This window comes from Macadamia integrifolia, unplaced genomic scaffold (assembly GCF_013358625.1).
Source record: "Macadamia integrifolia cultivar HAES 741 unplaced genomic scaffold, SCU_Mint_v3 scaffold_170A, whole genome shotgun sequence".
Lineage (NCBI taxonomy): Eukaryota > Viridiplantae > Streptophyta > Magnoliopsida > Proteales > Proteaceae > Macadamia > Macadamia integrifolia.
Genome location: NW_024870628.1, coordinates 222,566 through 239,001, shown reverse-complemented (window position 1 = coordinate 239,001; position 16,436 = coordinate 222,566). Strand labels below are relative to the sequence as shown.

The following is a 16,436-nucleotide window of genomic DNA, read 5'->3' as shown; positions in this document are numbered from 1 at the left end:
ATAAAATCTTACTTTACACATCACTCAAGGGACTTGGAAGGAAAGGAATAGAAGAATCCTTCAAAGAGAACAAAAATGATTTAACATTTCATCATTTGGTTGGGGGCTTTCTAATGGATCTGTGAGGATAAAATATGTATAAACTGATCTCTTACATAACTTCTGTAGTTTTATTCATCTTCAAAATGGGAATTTTCCATTGCTTCTTGTCAAGAATTTTTTTTAAATGAAAATGGCCATATAGTAGTTCTATAGGTCCACCATTAAAGTATAAATCATTACTTTAGAAAATTTGGAAGATACATTAGTCTTCTTATCTGCTATAACATTTATAAAAGTTACATGCATCCAGGAAGCAGCAGATTGTTCGGTTCATTAACTGAAATTTCTCCTCTCTCACGCTTACATAAGCCAACCAAACAGTGTTGGGACTTGGGACTTGGGACTCTAATTTTCTTTCACTTTATCAATTCGATCGTTCACTTCACTGACATGTGGGACCTATTCCCACAACCATTCCACACCACACTTCAGCTTTCCAAACAGAGCTTTTTTTTTTTCTTTTTTTGGATAAAAAAACAAAAAAACTGTTTCATTTTCTTCATTTGCATGGCCTTTCCGACCAAAGGGGAAAAGTGTGAAGTCCAAACTCCAAACTCCAATGTATAGAACCTTCAAGTCCGAACTTCGAATCCCGAAACCGAAGCTCTCACACCAGAGATTAAGAATGATGCATCTTCAGTGTTGATAAATTAGGAGACGACGTTTCCCTTTCTTGGATTCTGTTGATTGTTTTCATTTTTGGGTTCCTTTGTGTTTTCCATCATGTGTTGGGTTTGATCCCTGCTCACTTTTGAACCATCAGAGACGTCTCTCTGAACCATTCTTGTCTAGACTTTCAGGTATGAACCCCTGTGTGTGTGTGTGTGTGTGTGTGTGTGTGTGTGTGTGTGTGTGCGCTTCCTGGCCTGCTCTGTTAATTAGCAATGAGGGAAACGACTGTAAGAGAATTGTATCGACCTCCTTCCTTTTTTCTGTTTGGATCTTACTTCTTAGAACTTAACGTAACAGAGTTTAATTTAATCCCTCCTAGTATTTTGATTTCAGGTTTGTCATTCCCTTTAGAGCGAATTGTGTAATATGTTTGTAACTTTGTTCTTTGGAAAAAGGGCCAACCTTTCTGGTATGAGCTTATGCATGCATTGTGTGATTAAGTCTCTGAATGGAGGTAAGTCAAATAATTTGTATTACATTTCAGTGATGAATTCTGTTTACCCTTGGTAGTGGTCAGTTTTTTTCTGTTTTTACTCCTACCTTGAGGTCAAGTGTTATAGGCTTTGTTATGGAGAGAAAAATGGGGAAAACAAAGTTATGGTTTTGTTGATTTTGTGTTTTTGGGGTTGAACTGAATTATGGGTCTTGTGTGTTTTATTTATTTATTTATTATAATAATTATTATTATTATTTTGCTTATGTTAATCACTTAATAGATTTTATTTAATTCTTCATTCTCTCTATCACTTGCCTAAAAAGGTTTTTGGTTGATTGAAAATGCAGAAATGTGTCTAACCAACAAGAATCAGGCGAATCTTGATGCTTGTTTTGGCCTCTTACTTTTTTATTTTGGGAGAACAAAACCAATTGTTCAGTCTGAATCTAGATCTATTGTATCCCCTTCTTTGTTCATCATCTTTTTATTTTGGATATAAACTCTTGAATTTCTAAATATTGTAAAACTACTAATTCAACGTTTAATTCTGTGATTTCATTTGACAAGATGGGTTCTATTAATTTTGAAGATGGTTGAAAAGCGTGGAGCAATGAATGTACTTGGGTTCTCAGTAACAGTAACAGCCTCTTGCAGGTGGATACTAGTTAATGGGACTTTTGGTTGGGGAAATTGGATTGGAAATCAGTGAACCTAACGCCAGAAGGCACTGGATGCTTAAGGCATAAGGTGTACCACTTACAAGTGATTGTATGTAGCATCCATTGTAGGTTCATCATATCTATAATTTATTGTCTATTTTAAATTCAAAGATTTTGTTAGGAAGAGGGATTTTCTAGAGTATTCATTAGCTGTTATTTCAGGCAATTAATTGGCTCACTAAGAACTCTACAATTTTTTTCCTGCTAATATGTTTCACAAATTCTGGGCTTTATGGGAGATATATAACTAGATAGACTGAAACCTAGAAAGGAGGCGGGGAGTCAATTGCACCTTGATCCTTTTTTAAATGTTTGTAGGATTTTAGTAATTGATTATTTATTTCTTCCTGTGAGACTCAAAGCTGTTCCAATTTGGACTTCCTCTTTTTTCTTTTTAATATCTCTCACAAGGTCTTTTCTGCTATAAAACACTGTAGGCAATATCTCATCTGTAAACTTGGAAAGTGTGAAATACAATCCAGACAGCAGTATATACTTCTCACAAGTCACAAGTACCCAGTCACAAATTGTAGATAAAATTCAAGTTCTTTGTTATACTCTACGAACACAAGCTTCTCTGTTTGTACATTGGAATACAGAAGTTTTTTCCTATCTTTTTTTTTCCCCCCTTTTCCTTTTCCCTCTCCTTTTCTTATTCAATTTTATTATTCTGCTTGAAGTGCATTGACTAGGTAATATGTTTAGTAATGAATGTTTTTCCTTCACAGTTACCGACTGATTGAAACTGTAACCCAACATACTTGGTGCAAGAGCTAAAGACACTGGATTTTGAAGTCGAAGGAACCACAGTCAGAGCTTGTTAAGGAGATATGCTTGATATCTTGATACATTGTGAGTGATGGATGGAAACATGCTGGAAGCTTTTCGAGAAAAGGAGATTGCTGAAATGATGATGGTCAGCAACAACTACAGTGGTGCCAGGGACAAGTTACTCAAGGCAAAAGATCTTTTTCCATCTCTTGATAACATCGCTGGAATGTTAACTGTTTGTGACATACTATGCGCTGCCAATGTTGGGCTCTCTGGCTATTCAACAGACTGGTACTGGATTCTTCAGCTCAAACCAGGGGCAGACGAATCTACAATAGAGTCTCAGTATTGCAAGCTCATTAACCTATTGGAACCCATCAAGAATGAGTTCCCTGGCACTGTAGCTTCCCTGAAACTCATCAAGAAAGCATTCTCTGTTCTCTCTGACCGAGAGAAGCGGGCAGAGTTTGATATGAAGAGACTCGGGGATTGCTGGGCTTATGGGTCAGATTTGCAGGAGCAACCTGACATGGAAGTTGTAAAAGGAAAAAGGGAAGCTATTTCACAGAGTTCTTCTGGGTGGATGAAGATTAGCAGTGATACTTTTGGTGTAACTAATGAGTTGAGCTTTCCCAGAAAGCATCATAAAGTGATAACATCTAAGGGTGTTACTGAGAGTGGGGTCCAGAATGCTCTAATAGATACAGGGAAGGAGGCGGTAAATAATATTAAAACAGAAGCTACTTCACAGAGTTCTTCTGGGTGGATGAAGATTAGCAGTGATACATTTGATGTAACTAATGAGTTGAGCTGTCCCAGAAAGCATCATAAAGTGATAACATCTAAGGATGTTACTGAGAGTGGGGTCCAGAATGCTCTAATAGGTACAGGGAAGGAGCCCATAAAAAATATTAGCATTTTTGGTGCGCCTAAAAGTAAAATTTCTGCACCAGAGACAGATTCAAATGGAGGAGCAGGGTCTCGCAGTTCACAAAGAAATCCATCACGGTCACTTTGTAAAATGCCCGACTCAGATTACTACAACTTCAACAATAATAGGAAGGCTGAGGCCTTTTCAGTGGGCCAGGTTTGGGCTGCTTATGATCAAGAGAACATGCCTCGTCGCTACCATCGGATCTGTGGCTTTATCATGAAACCATTTCAATTACGCTTCACATGCTTGAAACCTATACCTGGTTGTGCTGATGAGAAAAAGTGGTGTGCAGTTGGATTGCCTGTTGCTTGTGGGGCCTTCGAACTTGATATGGGTGCAGTGATGGTGGGGGGAGCATCAAAATTTTCCCATGTGGTCTCTCAGGTTGCAACTGTTACAGAGCAGCCAGTTGAAATTTATCCCAGAAAAGGTGAGGTTTGGGCAATTTATAGAGACTGGGAACCATTTGAATGGTGTAAGGATCCCAAGACTAGAAAAGGATACAGATTGCAGATTGTTGAAATAGTCGCAAGTTTTTCAAAGCAAGCAGGTGTGAGGGTTGTATGCTTGGAGAAGGTAGATGGATTCAGGAACATTTTTCAAAGACACCAAGACAATGGGAGTAAATCCTGTTTCCAGATTCCTGGAACCCATTCATATACTTTTTCTCATATTGTCCCTGCCTTCAGATTTGCAGGTGGAGAGATGAATGGAATTTCTGCAGGGATGTTTGAGCTGGACCCCTTGGCTGTTCCTGCAGAATTGGTTCAAGGGATGGCCAAACCATTGGGGAAAGAGAATTCTAGTGACTGTTCAACCTTCACCCATTCTCCTTCGACCCCTACTGCCATTATGTCAGAGCCAGAGGGTGAGGCTTTGAAGTCTAAATGGACAGCGAAGGATTTTGTCTCAGATAAAATATGGGCCATATATGATGGTCCTGATTCCATGCCTCGACAATATGTGAGAATAAAGAATTTGATTTCCAGGAATGAAGTTTGTGTGACGCTCTTGAAGCCTTACCCCATACTTGGCGATGAGGTCCAGTGGGTCAAAGAAAGTTTACCATTTGTTTGTGGATTATTTCAAACTGATAGAGTCACTTGCAACTTCCAACTGTCTAGATTCTCTCATCTAGTGAAGTGTGAGCGAAGCAAGGATAAGTCCTTTTACAAGGTTTACCCTAAGAAAGGTGAAATTTGGGCCATGTATAGGAACTGGAACAGCAAATGGACGAGATCTAATTATAATGGTTGCTGTTGTAGGATTGTCGAAGTCCTTTCAGATTTCTCAGAGGAGTCTGGGCTGAGAGTAGCCAGCTTAGTTGAAGTGACAGGTTTCCTGACTTTCTTTCAAAGGCAATTAGATGATGGTTATGAGCTTTTGCGGACGGTTTCCACAAGGGAAATGCTTAGTTTCTCACACCAGATACCAGCTTTCATTGTTGCAGGTAGTGAAACCCATGACCTCCCAAAAGGTTGTTTGCACCTGGAACCTGATGCATTACCTTCTAAACTAAGCAACTAGGTCTTATCATCCAACCATGAGTGATGATGCTTCTTGTAAATAAGAAGAATGAAGTATATCATTCATTGTAAAGAAAAAATTGCATATTTTGTATACTGTTTGGTTCTGATATTTACCACTACTCCTTTCCCCTCTATCTCTTGCCCAGTTTGACATCTTACATCTAATTACATTTAGTGGATGGCTTTATGATGTCCAGACTCCAGAATCTGTTGTGTGGATGACATTTGTGGAAACTAATGCAGTGTCTGGATGAACCTCATTCAATGGTTCCTTGTTCTAGATTTTTTTTGGGTTTTGGGGGACCAAAAAACATCATTGTATGATCTAAACCATTTTATATACTAAAAACAATATATTATTCTCTAGTAAAGGGGAAAACAATCAGGGAAGCTATTGCAGTTTGTGGTAGTCTGATTTGGTTGGTTCTTGACAAAAAACTGTCTCCTGAAATTACAATCATGGAGCAAGTTCAATCTATAATTCTCAGAACATGGATTTTACCTTGATGATCTGGGGTTGTTTTTTCTATTTTTAATTATCCACATCTTACTTTTTTCCTTTTTATTAACATTATTTCCATGGTACTCATGGTTTGAGGAAGCGAATTGGAATTGGATCCGATGCTGATTCCAGCCAATTCCCAATTCAAAGGAATCTCCACCAGTTGTGATCATTTAGTAAGGCGTAGAACTTGAAGAACTAATGTGCATGAGCAGAGCTAAAATGGTTGAAGGTTGGTGGAAGCTTTAACATAAGAACTGAAAACGAAATCATCCAACTCGAATTTAGCTACTGATAGGCAATATCTATCAGGTCCATTCTTTTCATTACTCTTCATTCTTAAAGTCATCCTGTCAAGGCAGCATCCCCTCCCCCCCACCAAAAAAAAAAAAAAACCTCACATATGCAAGAGCTTTGTGCATTGGGTACACCTTGGTTTTTTTGAGGGGGGGGGGAATTTACTTCATTTTGACCCAGGACATTTGACATGCCAGGGCCGCATGTGCTTAATGCTCTTCTCTCCTTTGCTACAAATAAAATCATTTGGAAAGACATTGAACTCGATTGCCCTTCATGTCAACAAAGAGATTAAAATCATATTACAATTTTTTTACCAAAAAAACAAAAAAGAAATCGTACTACAACCTTCTACCAGTACTTTTCCAAAATTCTGTGTTTTTCCACTACTGAAAATAAAACCATTAAACCCATCTTGCCGTTGCAATCTACTCAAATTGTCAACTTGTTCCTGGAAATTCAAAATAACAATAAAAACATAGTTCAACAGGGACTAGTGCAAACAGATTCTTCAACCTAAGCAGTGAACTGTAGGGCTCTGAAATACATGGAATCCTAATCCAGCCCTGTGGATTATTATAAGATAGTCCACAGAGCAAGTTAGCTATGGAGAAAACAGCAGTCGAGGCAGCTAAATCTATCAAGGATCCAAGGGCAATGGTTTTCAGATTTGATAACAGTGATTCCGGTGGTGGAATGGTAACAGAGAGATTCCAGTGCTAGAATGGTAAGAGAGAGAGAGAGATTCTCCAAGCCCTTTTTGATTGTATCAGTCTTGTCTCTGAATTTCAGATAAAAAAAGAATCTTATAACATTTTGAGGATCCCTCTTGACTGAGGCATTCAAGAAACATACATAGATATTGTATAAAGATGCAATTTTCAAAGAAGAGTCTTAACTTACTTTTCATTGATAAGCACTTAATAAAACTTATATGGCTACAAAACTGTCATTATACTCGCAAAATAATCTCAATGTTTCATGTAATTCAAGAATTTACAGCTTCAGTCAGGATAAGCACCAATTGAGTGCTGTTAATATTCTAAAACTAACATGATAAAAGATTTACTCTACCAGTAGTCACGACAAGAACACTTTCCATCTCTGAAATGATGAAACCGACAAACATCTCTGAGAATGATCTCACGTCCAGACGCTAGGGAAATAAATTTCATGGTAGTGTGGCAATCATTGCAGACCCGTATGTTCTTCATGATCCTGATCACCATCTCTGATGGAGTACTGATCAGTCCAAATGCAATTGCCAACTTCTCACTGTGATAAGACTGTCTCTCCTCAAAGAAAGGGTTTGAATGAGATTTGTAACCCAGACCCTCTATCTGTTTAATCAACTCCTTTAATGCAAAATAAATTTCCTTCATCTTGGGATGGGATTCATCATCTGCTACAAAAGTATGGACTGCATTATTTACTTCAATCCAACTAAAACCAGGATCTTTTTTAACACCATGGTTCTTCATCTTGACTCTCAACTTTGCTACTTCATCCCCCTCTCCTTTTTCCATATACATGTGGCACAGCAACATGTGAGCTGAAGCATTATGTGGTTCTAACTCAAAAACCTTTACAGCCGCAGTTTTCCCCAACTCTAAATTCCGATGAACCCTGCAAGCCCCTAATAGTGCACCCCAGATTGCAGCATCAGGTTTTACTGGCATACTATTTATCAAATTCTCAGCCTCCTCTAAACGTCCAGCTCGTCCAAGAAGATCAACCATTGATGTGTAATGGGTTCTATCAGGTTCCACCCTATGAAGTCTAATCATTGAATCAAAATAATGTCTACCTTCATCAACCAGCCCAGAATGACTGCAAGCCATGAGGACACCGACAAAAGTGATAGCATCTGGTTTGATTCTCAAGCCCAACATCTTCTCAAATAGAATAATTGCATCTCGGCCACATCCATTTTGTGCATAAGCAATAATCATTGAACTCCATGTTACCGTATTTTTTTCTGCCATTGCATCAAAAACTTGACGGGCATCTTCTAAACTGCCTGACTTGGAATAAACATCAATAAGAGCGGTCTCAACAAAAACGTTGGAACCATATGGGGTCTTGACAATGAATCCATGCAGTTGCTTCCCCTGAGATAAATTAGCCACTGATGCTATTGAGCTAAGAACAACAGAAAATGTGACGTGATCTGGTTTAAATTCAGAGTCTAGCAATTCAATGAACAACTGTAAACAATCCCCACTTAAAGCATTCTGAGAATACCCAGTAAGAATCGCATTCCATGAGATAATGTTTCGTACTGTCATTCTATCAAAGAACCGACAAGCATACTCAAGTTCTCTACACTTGCAATACATGTCAACCAAGGCAGTGCATACAAAAACATTGTCTTCTAATTGAAGCCGATATATCAGACAATGCAACTGTTTTCCGAGCTTCAACCATGATGAAGCCGAACAGGCACGGAGAACACTAGACACCGCAAACTGGTTGGGTACACATCCCTGCTGGAGCATCTGCATGAACAAATCCAAAGCTTCAGACCCATTACCAGTTTCAACATACCCCTTAATCATGGTGTTCCACGAGACTTCATTCCTGTCAGGAATTGCATCAAATAACATTCGGGCATCGTCAATAGCTCTCGATTTTACACAACCAGCAATCATGATGTTCCAAGTGATTGAATCTCTTCGAGGCATTTCATCGAACAATTTCCGAGCCTCATTAACTTCATCACGTTTATAATACAACTCCAGCATTCGGTTTGATATGAAGACCCAAGAGAGAAATCCTGATTTCAGGAAGTGGGTGTGGAGCATCTTTCCTCCCCGGAGAGAAGCAGTGTTGATGCATTCTTGTATGAGAGCGATGTAGAGACAGATATTGGAGCATTTCGGAGAAAAAGGGATCATAGGTTAGTCTAGAAACTGGAAATTTTGATGTTACAGACGATTGCATTTGAGTAATTAATCAGTTTCTGTAATGGGACCAAACCATCAAAGGGTTTAGCGACAGCCAAGGACGGTGGTGCGAGACTGTGAGGTCACATTGATGCGTTGCAGAGGCCTCATTCCTCACACTGATGCACTGTGAGTATCACAGAAAGAGTATATTTTCCTTCAGATATTGAATCTAAAGTTCTTCGCTTTCACCAATGAGGCAGTGACGCTCACCGCTGGTGGACAATAGTACAACAGCGACTGCCGCCAAGGCAACGATTGCTTCCAAGTTCCAACATTTGAAGTTCCCTTCAGTGGCTCTCCCCAACGGTCGTAATAGGCAGGGCCGCAGGCCCGCAAGGTTGTCAACAGGTTGGGTCCGTCGGGCCTAACCGAACCTTGCAATTTTTCCCCTTGCACTATGACCGCCCCACCGAATGGGTAATCGGGTGACTCGGGCCTGCATATGGCAGGCATTGACACATTTATTAATGGTCGATTGGTTTTTGGGCTTTAATTGAATTATCAATAATCATGCTTAATGGGCCTTAGACAGGGGGTTATTAGGCCATTTATCTTTAAATGGGCTTTAAAACATTAAGATTGACTAAAATGGCTTTAAATGAATTTTAAATAGGTTTTAAACGTGTTGGACTGAGTTGGGTTCCTAATTGATTCAAAGATTGTTAAGTAGGACTTTTGCATCAAGAATGACCGAATAATATTCGATCTAAGTTTGAGCCTAAAACTCTAAAGTCCTTAAAGATATAGGGATATAAAAGGGTTTTCAAAAATAATTTAAGAGTATATATCATTGTGTTATTATTGCAAGTGTAATTGTCATGGACATTTTTATAATACACATACAAAATGACACTTTTATTTTATCGAATTATTTTCCCTATGTAATGAAGTGAGTTTCAATGCTTTACTCTACTTTTGGTGACTACAAGAATGAGATTAGCCGATCCCCATTTTCTTTTCAGAATTAAGGAAAAATCAAAAGTACGTTCTATGACTACATGATGGAGATTGACCGATCCTCATTTTCTTTTTCAGAATCAAGGAAAAATTGAATTAGGAAGATCGATTCCCATTCAACTTGGTAATCCAATTAATTTGTCTGATTCAATCTGAATTCTTAAAATAATGTGTGAGCAACACAATATTAAAAGAAAAAAAAAAATCGCATCACTAGCATAGTCCATGTTAGTATCATTAGTATGAGAACATGATTTTCCGAGAAAGAATGCTATATGAATTTCTAAACTTTATATCAATATATCAGATTTACCAAAAAAAAGATTACTTTGCCAACATGATTTTAAAACAAATTTTTTTTGTCAATGTCATGTATATTGTTAGTGAAAAATATTGTTATTTTGTTGCACCCCTATACTCTGACATAGTGGTTGGTGGAAAGACCATTTAGCCCCCTAGTTGAATGGTTGCTTGTGCATGTTCCTTGATTGGTCTTGATGTTGGCACAATGGCCACGTCATGAAGCAGCGATTCTCAACCCATATTGTTATCTATCGGAAAAGATTCTCCTTTTCATGCATATTAAAACTACGTTATAAAAATTAACTTAAATTTGGACCTAATTTAGTACTAATTAACATGAACGATCATTTTTTTTTTTTTTTTTTTTTGGTAGAAAGGAATTTGGGATCATGAGGACCTTCACAAAAGGAATTAAATTGAATTAAATGTGATTTAATTGATAGTATAGTTCATAACTTGACATGTTATGCACTCGCGCCCATTGCCCTTTCAAATAATTTCCAAACTCAAATAACATATTTTATAATTCCTGAAAAACAGTCTTGGGAGAAGAAGACAACTAATTAAATGACAAAAAAATTAAGGGCATGTTAGAAGAACCTTAATTATAATAAACTGTCATCTCTAATGTTATTCTTTAACCTATAAGACTCTACCTATTCCACTAAGATATGACGAACGTGAAGAAGCCTACGCTGACTCTCCAAGAAACAGTCCTTATAATCATTTTTAATTAGTAATGTAAACAAGATTGATAATGTGAATAATAAAACAATTATGTCGGCCATTGGGGGGTGGAGGGGACCTTGGTAGCCCACATTAGTTTTTGGTGAACCCTAGGTAAACCACAATATATAAGAGATAGATGGGAGGGTCCATTGTCAGTTTCGTACCTTCAGGTTGTTGCATCTTATATTTTTTTACCAATTTTTTGTGCAATTTTTTTTTATTTGATTTATAAAAATATTGTGATAAAGATCGTAAAAGATATGATTTACATATGATTGGTGGGATCATTCACTATGGCATAATTTAATTACTACAATGAATTAATGTATGATCGACGGAAAAAAAGTTTAGTGTGTAGATAAATATCAAAATCCTCCATGGGGAACGATGAGTGACAATGAGGATTCAATGGTTGGGGGGCCTGGCTTGCACCTCAATCATTGGATCCTCACTACCACTCACTATCTCTCCACAGGCCACAGGCCATAGGCCACAGGCCATAGGCCACAGGCATATTTTGTATGGATACCACTGTGACGAGCGCGATCCATGTCGTAGTTGACTCACATCCCCAATCTCTATTCCAAGAGACGGGAATGTGTCTCCACCGTCCCAACATAAGGACTTGATCTCAATTCCTAGTTAGCTATTGAGTACTCCCTTAATTTTTAAAAGGTAAAAATAATGTCGCCCCCATAGTCTCCTCTTGTGAACCTATCACATGGGTTAGCGAAATGATCATCATATCCCCCCATCAGATGCCTTATTCATGCTCCCATTACCTCCCACATTGGCTATCAAGAGGGAATTGTAGTACGGCTTTTGCTCCTCTTAATTAATTAATTAATAATTATTTAGATATAGTCAAAACTCAATTATCGAAGCCAAGTCCAACGTCCACTATTACATATAAACATAATTAGGACGAGTTCCTCTTCATGATTCATATATTAATTATATATTTACATATTTAATTGATCTTAATTAACTTTAGTGAAAGTGTGATCACATGACTTTGAGTAGTCTGACACACATCTCTACTCCTCTCACCATCTACATAGATGCACCTGGGACTGGGCCATTGGATCCTACACTGCTGGGTTCTTGGGAGAGTAACACCTAGCATATATTAATATGCAACATAAACACATCAATAGAGATGGAATTTCCTTCTTTCATGAGATGTTTGCCTCCCCCTCTATGTATAGACTCAAAAACCACAACATTTCTCTCTCTCTAATATCAAATTCTTTTCTAACTGAAAGTAAATCCAATTTTGATTTGTCTAATCATACTCTGAATTGACTACTCGTAATAACCATCAATGTTTTTTCGTACCTATGGAGATTGATTGTTTTTGCTTTACAAGGGAGAAGAATTTATTTATTTATTTTGATAAAAAAATTAATTTTAAATTTATAACCTCTCCCATGACAACCAATCAAACGTGTGCCATAAATTTCCATGAAAATCTACTCCCATTGCTGCCTTTAAAATTTTCTTTTACCGTAAAAAAATAATAGGCTTTATATACAATACATGTGAGGTTTGGCAAGATGTCTATGTGGACCCATGGCGAGATGAGAGTGTCTTCATTAATAATGGTAAAAAAAGTTACAAGCTCTCTTCTTCATTTAATTTTCCAAAATTACTCCATGTAAACCCTAAAAATTCTATGCCTTGAGTTCTACGGGATTTTAATGACCTTTTGGAGGCAACCCACAATCCAAAACACTGGATACAAGATATCAACCCTCAACAATTTAGGAATCTTCTTATGCCCCTATATTTAATTTAGTTTATAAAATGTTCTGATTAGATATTTGAATTTAGCCAAACTCTCATCCATCCATTAGTTAGTATATCTTTCAAGTCACGATAGATAAGTTCTTTACAAATCTTGCAAGCTATTACTAATAAACTCCAAGGAGCTGAAAGTTGTTTCTCCTTTACCTTGAAGACTATTACTATCAATCAAATCAAAATGCACCAACTCTTGAAACTCCCCCCCCCCCCCCCCCCACTCTCCCTCTCCAAAAAAAAAAAAAAAAAGAAACAACAATGCACGTTCTATCACGCAATGAATTAAAATAAGTGCAATACTTAAGGATATACTTAGTAGAATATTAGCACATGATCTGGTTTTTTCCCCTTATAAGTAAAGATAACCAACCCAACCCAAACCAATCCAAGCAATACCCATACAAAGATTGAAAGAGAAAGAAAGAGAGAACCATGAAAACCAGTTGCAAAGTCCTCATTCCCATTCTTGTGATACAGCTTTTGATAGTTTTGTGTGTTTCACAGAGTTTTGATTTCTTCTATTTCGTTCAACAGGTCAGTTTACAAGAGAGAACCTCTCTCTCTCTCTCTGGGATCTTTTGGATTTAGTTCATCAATAGCTCCTTATTAAGTTTTTCCTTACCTTTTTTGATGTAGTGGCCAGGGTCTTACTGTGATACAAAGAGAAGCTGTTGCTACCCAACCACTGGAAAGCCTGCTGCAGACTTTGGCATTCATGGGCTTTGGCCCAACTACGATGATGGGACTTATCCATCTAACTGCGATAGCAATGCCCAATTCGATGCATCTAAGGTACTCTCTGCCTTCCTTTCTTGGCTCCACCTAGAGTAAGAAGAAAAAATGAAGTCAATCTTGCTAATGGGCCACTGTAGGATGCCTAACTGTTTTAAGCTCTCTCTCTCTCATTTCAGATGGGCTAGCAATAGATCTTCTTAAGAACAAATGGGCCAAGCCCATTTGCAGCAAGAAATACTATGATATATTTGGAATTTTTTATTTATTTTATAATTTCTCTTCCTTAAATTTTTCTTTCCAAATTTATGTAGATCTCAGACCTGATCAGCAGTCTTCAAGCAAACTGGCCCACACTTAATTGCCCGAGCAGCGATGGTTTGCGATTCTGGTCTCATGAATGGGAGAAACATGGGACCTGCTCAGAATCTGTCCTTGATCAACATGGATATTTCCAAGCAGCTCTCAATCTTAAGAAACAAGCGAACCTTCTCCAAGCCCTTCAAACTGCAGGTATACTACTTTAAAAATTACACACTAATCAACCCCTAATTAATCTTAATCCATCTTTAATACATAAAGTACCCATTTGCGCCTCTATAGAGCACTTAGGCTCTTGTGTAGAGATATTTCAATTTTTCTTCATATCTATATTATTGATTGCATCTGGTGGCAAAATGTGTTGCAGGAATGAAACCAAATGGGGGGTTTTACAGTGTAGACAAAATTGTGGAAGCTATAAAAGAAGGAACTGGATTCACTCCTGGAATAGAATGCAATGTTGATACATCAAAGAACCATCAGCTCTACCAGGTTTACTTATGTGTAGACACTTCTGGGTCTAACTTCATTGAGTGCCCAGTCGCCCCAAGAAGCCGCTGCGGTTCGCGGATTGAATTCCCTACTTTTGGTTCACAAGATCAGCAGTACATGGAACTGTAACTGAGATTATCTTCAGAATCAAATAGCTTACTCTTAGGTTTAGGAAAAAGAGCAGGCTGTAACAATTTGGTTAGTCTCACCCTTCACCATTGTTTTGTTTAGGCATTTTGTAGCTTTGGGCTTTCTTGCCTCCCTACTAGCTTCCTCTTATCTTCCAATAAAATTCTCTTTTAAGAAGAATCAGAATCTCTTCTGTGATCGGTGAGCATTGGTGCCTTGACCAAGTTGTTATTGGTGGCAAACCATTGCTTTAAGGAATCAGTATTAAAGTATCTTTCAATTGAATTTAGAAGTTGAGATGTTGTTAAGTAAAAACCTTATGGGTTGGGTTTCCAGAACATAAGCCATATCTGAAGCATGGTAGTTTGGTTAGCCATTGTGAAACTGGGTAGTGTAGAAACATAATTTTAAAAGCGATGCATAAAGTAATGGAAAAATAAAAATATATAATTCACACAAGTTTACGAGGTTTGATAAGATTACTTACGTCCTTGGCGAGATGAAATTTTATTTCACTATCAATGGAGAATATGATTACAACGCTTATCCTCATACCTCACAACTCGCTTACTAACAAACGAACCATCGATCTCTATCGGGGGCCTGCAATTGGATGTTATATCGTGGGACACCAACAGATAAATCTACACGGGTCTTTTTAATTAGAATAATTTTATTTTCTGATTTAAGTCATCAATGGATTCAAATCAAAGGGGAATCCAAAACTCTCCTTCTAATTAAGCTAAATTGTAGGAGGAACCCAACTCTCCAATTGGTAGTTCAATTCATCGATGAATAATGGAATGTGTTTTAAGATTAATCCATCATCTTCCATTAACAACTCTTAAGTAATTTATCTAAATACGATATTAAGTTATTAACAGATCTGAGGAACCCGACTCTTTAATTCACCTATTGATTATAATACCCTACAGCTACAGTTGCCTTCGATGGATTTTCCAATGGGGATTAGGAAAGATAAACATAGAATAAGAAGGGAGTAGGGGGTATTGATGATTTACTGTAACTATACAATTATAAGTAATTTAATTTTTTTTTTTTTTTTCATACATTTGGATACGCATGCAATTGCATATTATATGTCTGTGGTGTGTCAAAGACTCATAGGTGGGTTCCTACACTGACTTAGATATTAATGCACTCAACGTACAATGTTCCACTATAGATGGAAGAAGTATCCATTAAGTTATCCATTCCTGAAGGGAAGACCATTTGTGTGAGAATTATATGGATGTATATTGAATGTGATCAGACTATATTCTTTTATGGAATAACAGGAGTTGTTTGAGAAATAAGAATCTCTGATTTTGTCCCTATATCTATGATGTATTTACTATTATAGTTGTGCATATGCATTTATGGTGTACCAAAGGTTGATGTCTAAATTGGATATACATCAATGCGTTCGACATATAATGTTTTACTATAAATGGAAAAGATGCTTAACAAAATATTGACTTTCCGAATGGAAGAATATTTTTAGTGAGTTGCCTGACTATAATTGGACTAAAATAACCGGTATTAGTAACAATTTTGTGAATGGTTTACAAGTGTTTTAATATATGATTATAAATATATAAATATATTTTAAAATTATGTTAAAAATGTTTTATGTCGAACCACTCATTAATACTCTTTGATACTAGACATTTGACATTCGACATTCGACAGATTATTTTTGGTGGTGTCCATTTTCATACTCATAAGTCCATTATGTGATGTTAAGTGGATGCACTAATTTGTAATGAAATGTTCAATCACTTCAAGGGTAAATGGTTATATCTTATAGGAACTGAATTATGTGTGATAATGGACAAGTTGTGAATAACCTTTTTGTATCAAACCACTTGTCCCAGTCACAATCATTAGATAAAAAGAAACTCTATTTTATATATATATATATATATATATAAATATATATGACAAGACATAAGAAATCTTAATGACTCACCATGGTGACAGGTACAAGAGCAACATTTCATTGGATGGTTTCATTTGTGAATCTGAAGGTAACCTTAAACCTCGTTTACTGTTTTAAT

The 16,436-nt window shown here is 37.1% G+C and overlaps 3 protein-coding genes across 11 annotated transcripts; 2 read left to right on the top strand and 1 right to left on the bottom strand.

The window, feature by feature from the left end:
* The first annotated feature begins 573 nt into the window (after positions 1-573).
* On the top strand, positions 574-5,295 carry LOC122070999. Of its 9 annotated transcripts, none has more exons than XM_042635269.1 (4): positions 574-902; positions 1,108-1,228; positions 1,865-1,957; positions 2,658-5,295. In XM_042635269.1, the coding sequence occupies exon 4, from the start codon at positions 2,789-2,791 to the stop codon at positions 5,159-5,161; it is 2,373 nt and encodes a 790-aa protein (XP_042491203.1). In that variant the 5' UTR covers positions 574-902; positions 1,108-1,228; positions 1,865-1,957; positions 2,658-2,788; the 3' UTR covers positions 5,162-5,295. The 9 variants fall into 9 exon arrangements, with proteins under 9 accessions (XP_042491203.1, XP_042491205.1, XP_042491204.1 ...); XM_042635271.1 differs by having other exon boundaries at positions 1,865-1,978; XM_042635270.1 differs by having other exon boundaries at positions 1,865-1,994.
* Positions 5,296-7,032: 1,737 nt separating this feature from the next.
* LOC122070975 (pentatricopeptide repeat-containing protein At2g22070-like) lies at positions 7,033-8,706 on the bottom strand. The gene has a single exon (XM_042635234.1). It carries the CDS (start codon positions 8,704-8,706, stop codon positions 7,033-7,035), a length of 1,674 nt encoding a protein of 557 aa, XP_042491168.1.
* Positions 8,707-13,078: 4,372 nt separating this feature from the next.
* On the top strand, positions 13,079-14,553 carry LOC122070988 (ribonuclease 1-like). The gene is made up of 4 exons (XM_042635252.1): positions 13,079-13,236; positions 13,339-13,494; positions 13,749-13,947; positions 14,123-14,553. The coding sequence occupies exons 1-4, from the start codon at positions 13,135-13,137 to the stop codon at positions 14,374-14,376; spliced, it is 711 nt and encodes a 236-aa protein (XP_042491186.1). The 5' UTR covers positions 13,079-13,134; the 3' UTR covers positions 14,377-14,553.
* Positions 14,554-16,436: the final 1,883 nt, after the last annotated feature.

What these genes read in the sequence shown, in the direction of transcription:
- LOC122070999 (XM_042635272.1), top strand. Translation starts at nt 2,789, where the DNA reads ATGGATGGAAACATGCTGGAAGCTTTTCGAGAAAAGGAGATTGCTGAA.
- LOC122070988 (XM_042635252.1), top strand. Translation starts at nt 13,135, where the DNA reads ATGAAAACCAGTTGCAAAGTCCTCATTCCCATTCTTGTGATACAGCTT. An exon ending in TCTTCTATTTCGTTCAACAG is followed by an intron (nt 13,237 to 13,338) that starts GTCAGTTTACAA and finishes TTTTTGATGTAG; the next exon opens with TGGCCAGGGTCTTACTGTGA. An exon ending in CCCAATTCGATGCATCTAAG is followed by an intron (nt 13,495 to 13,748) that starts GTACTCTCTGCC and finishes AAATTTATGTAG; the next exon opens with ATCTCAGACCTGATCAGCAG.
- LOC122070975 (XM_042635234.1), bottom strand. Translation starts at nt 8,706, where the DNA reads ATGCTGGAGTTGTATTATAAACGTGATGAAGTTAATGAGGCTCGGAAA.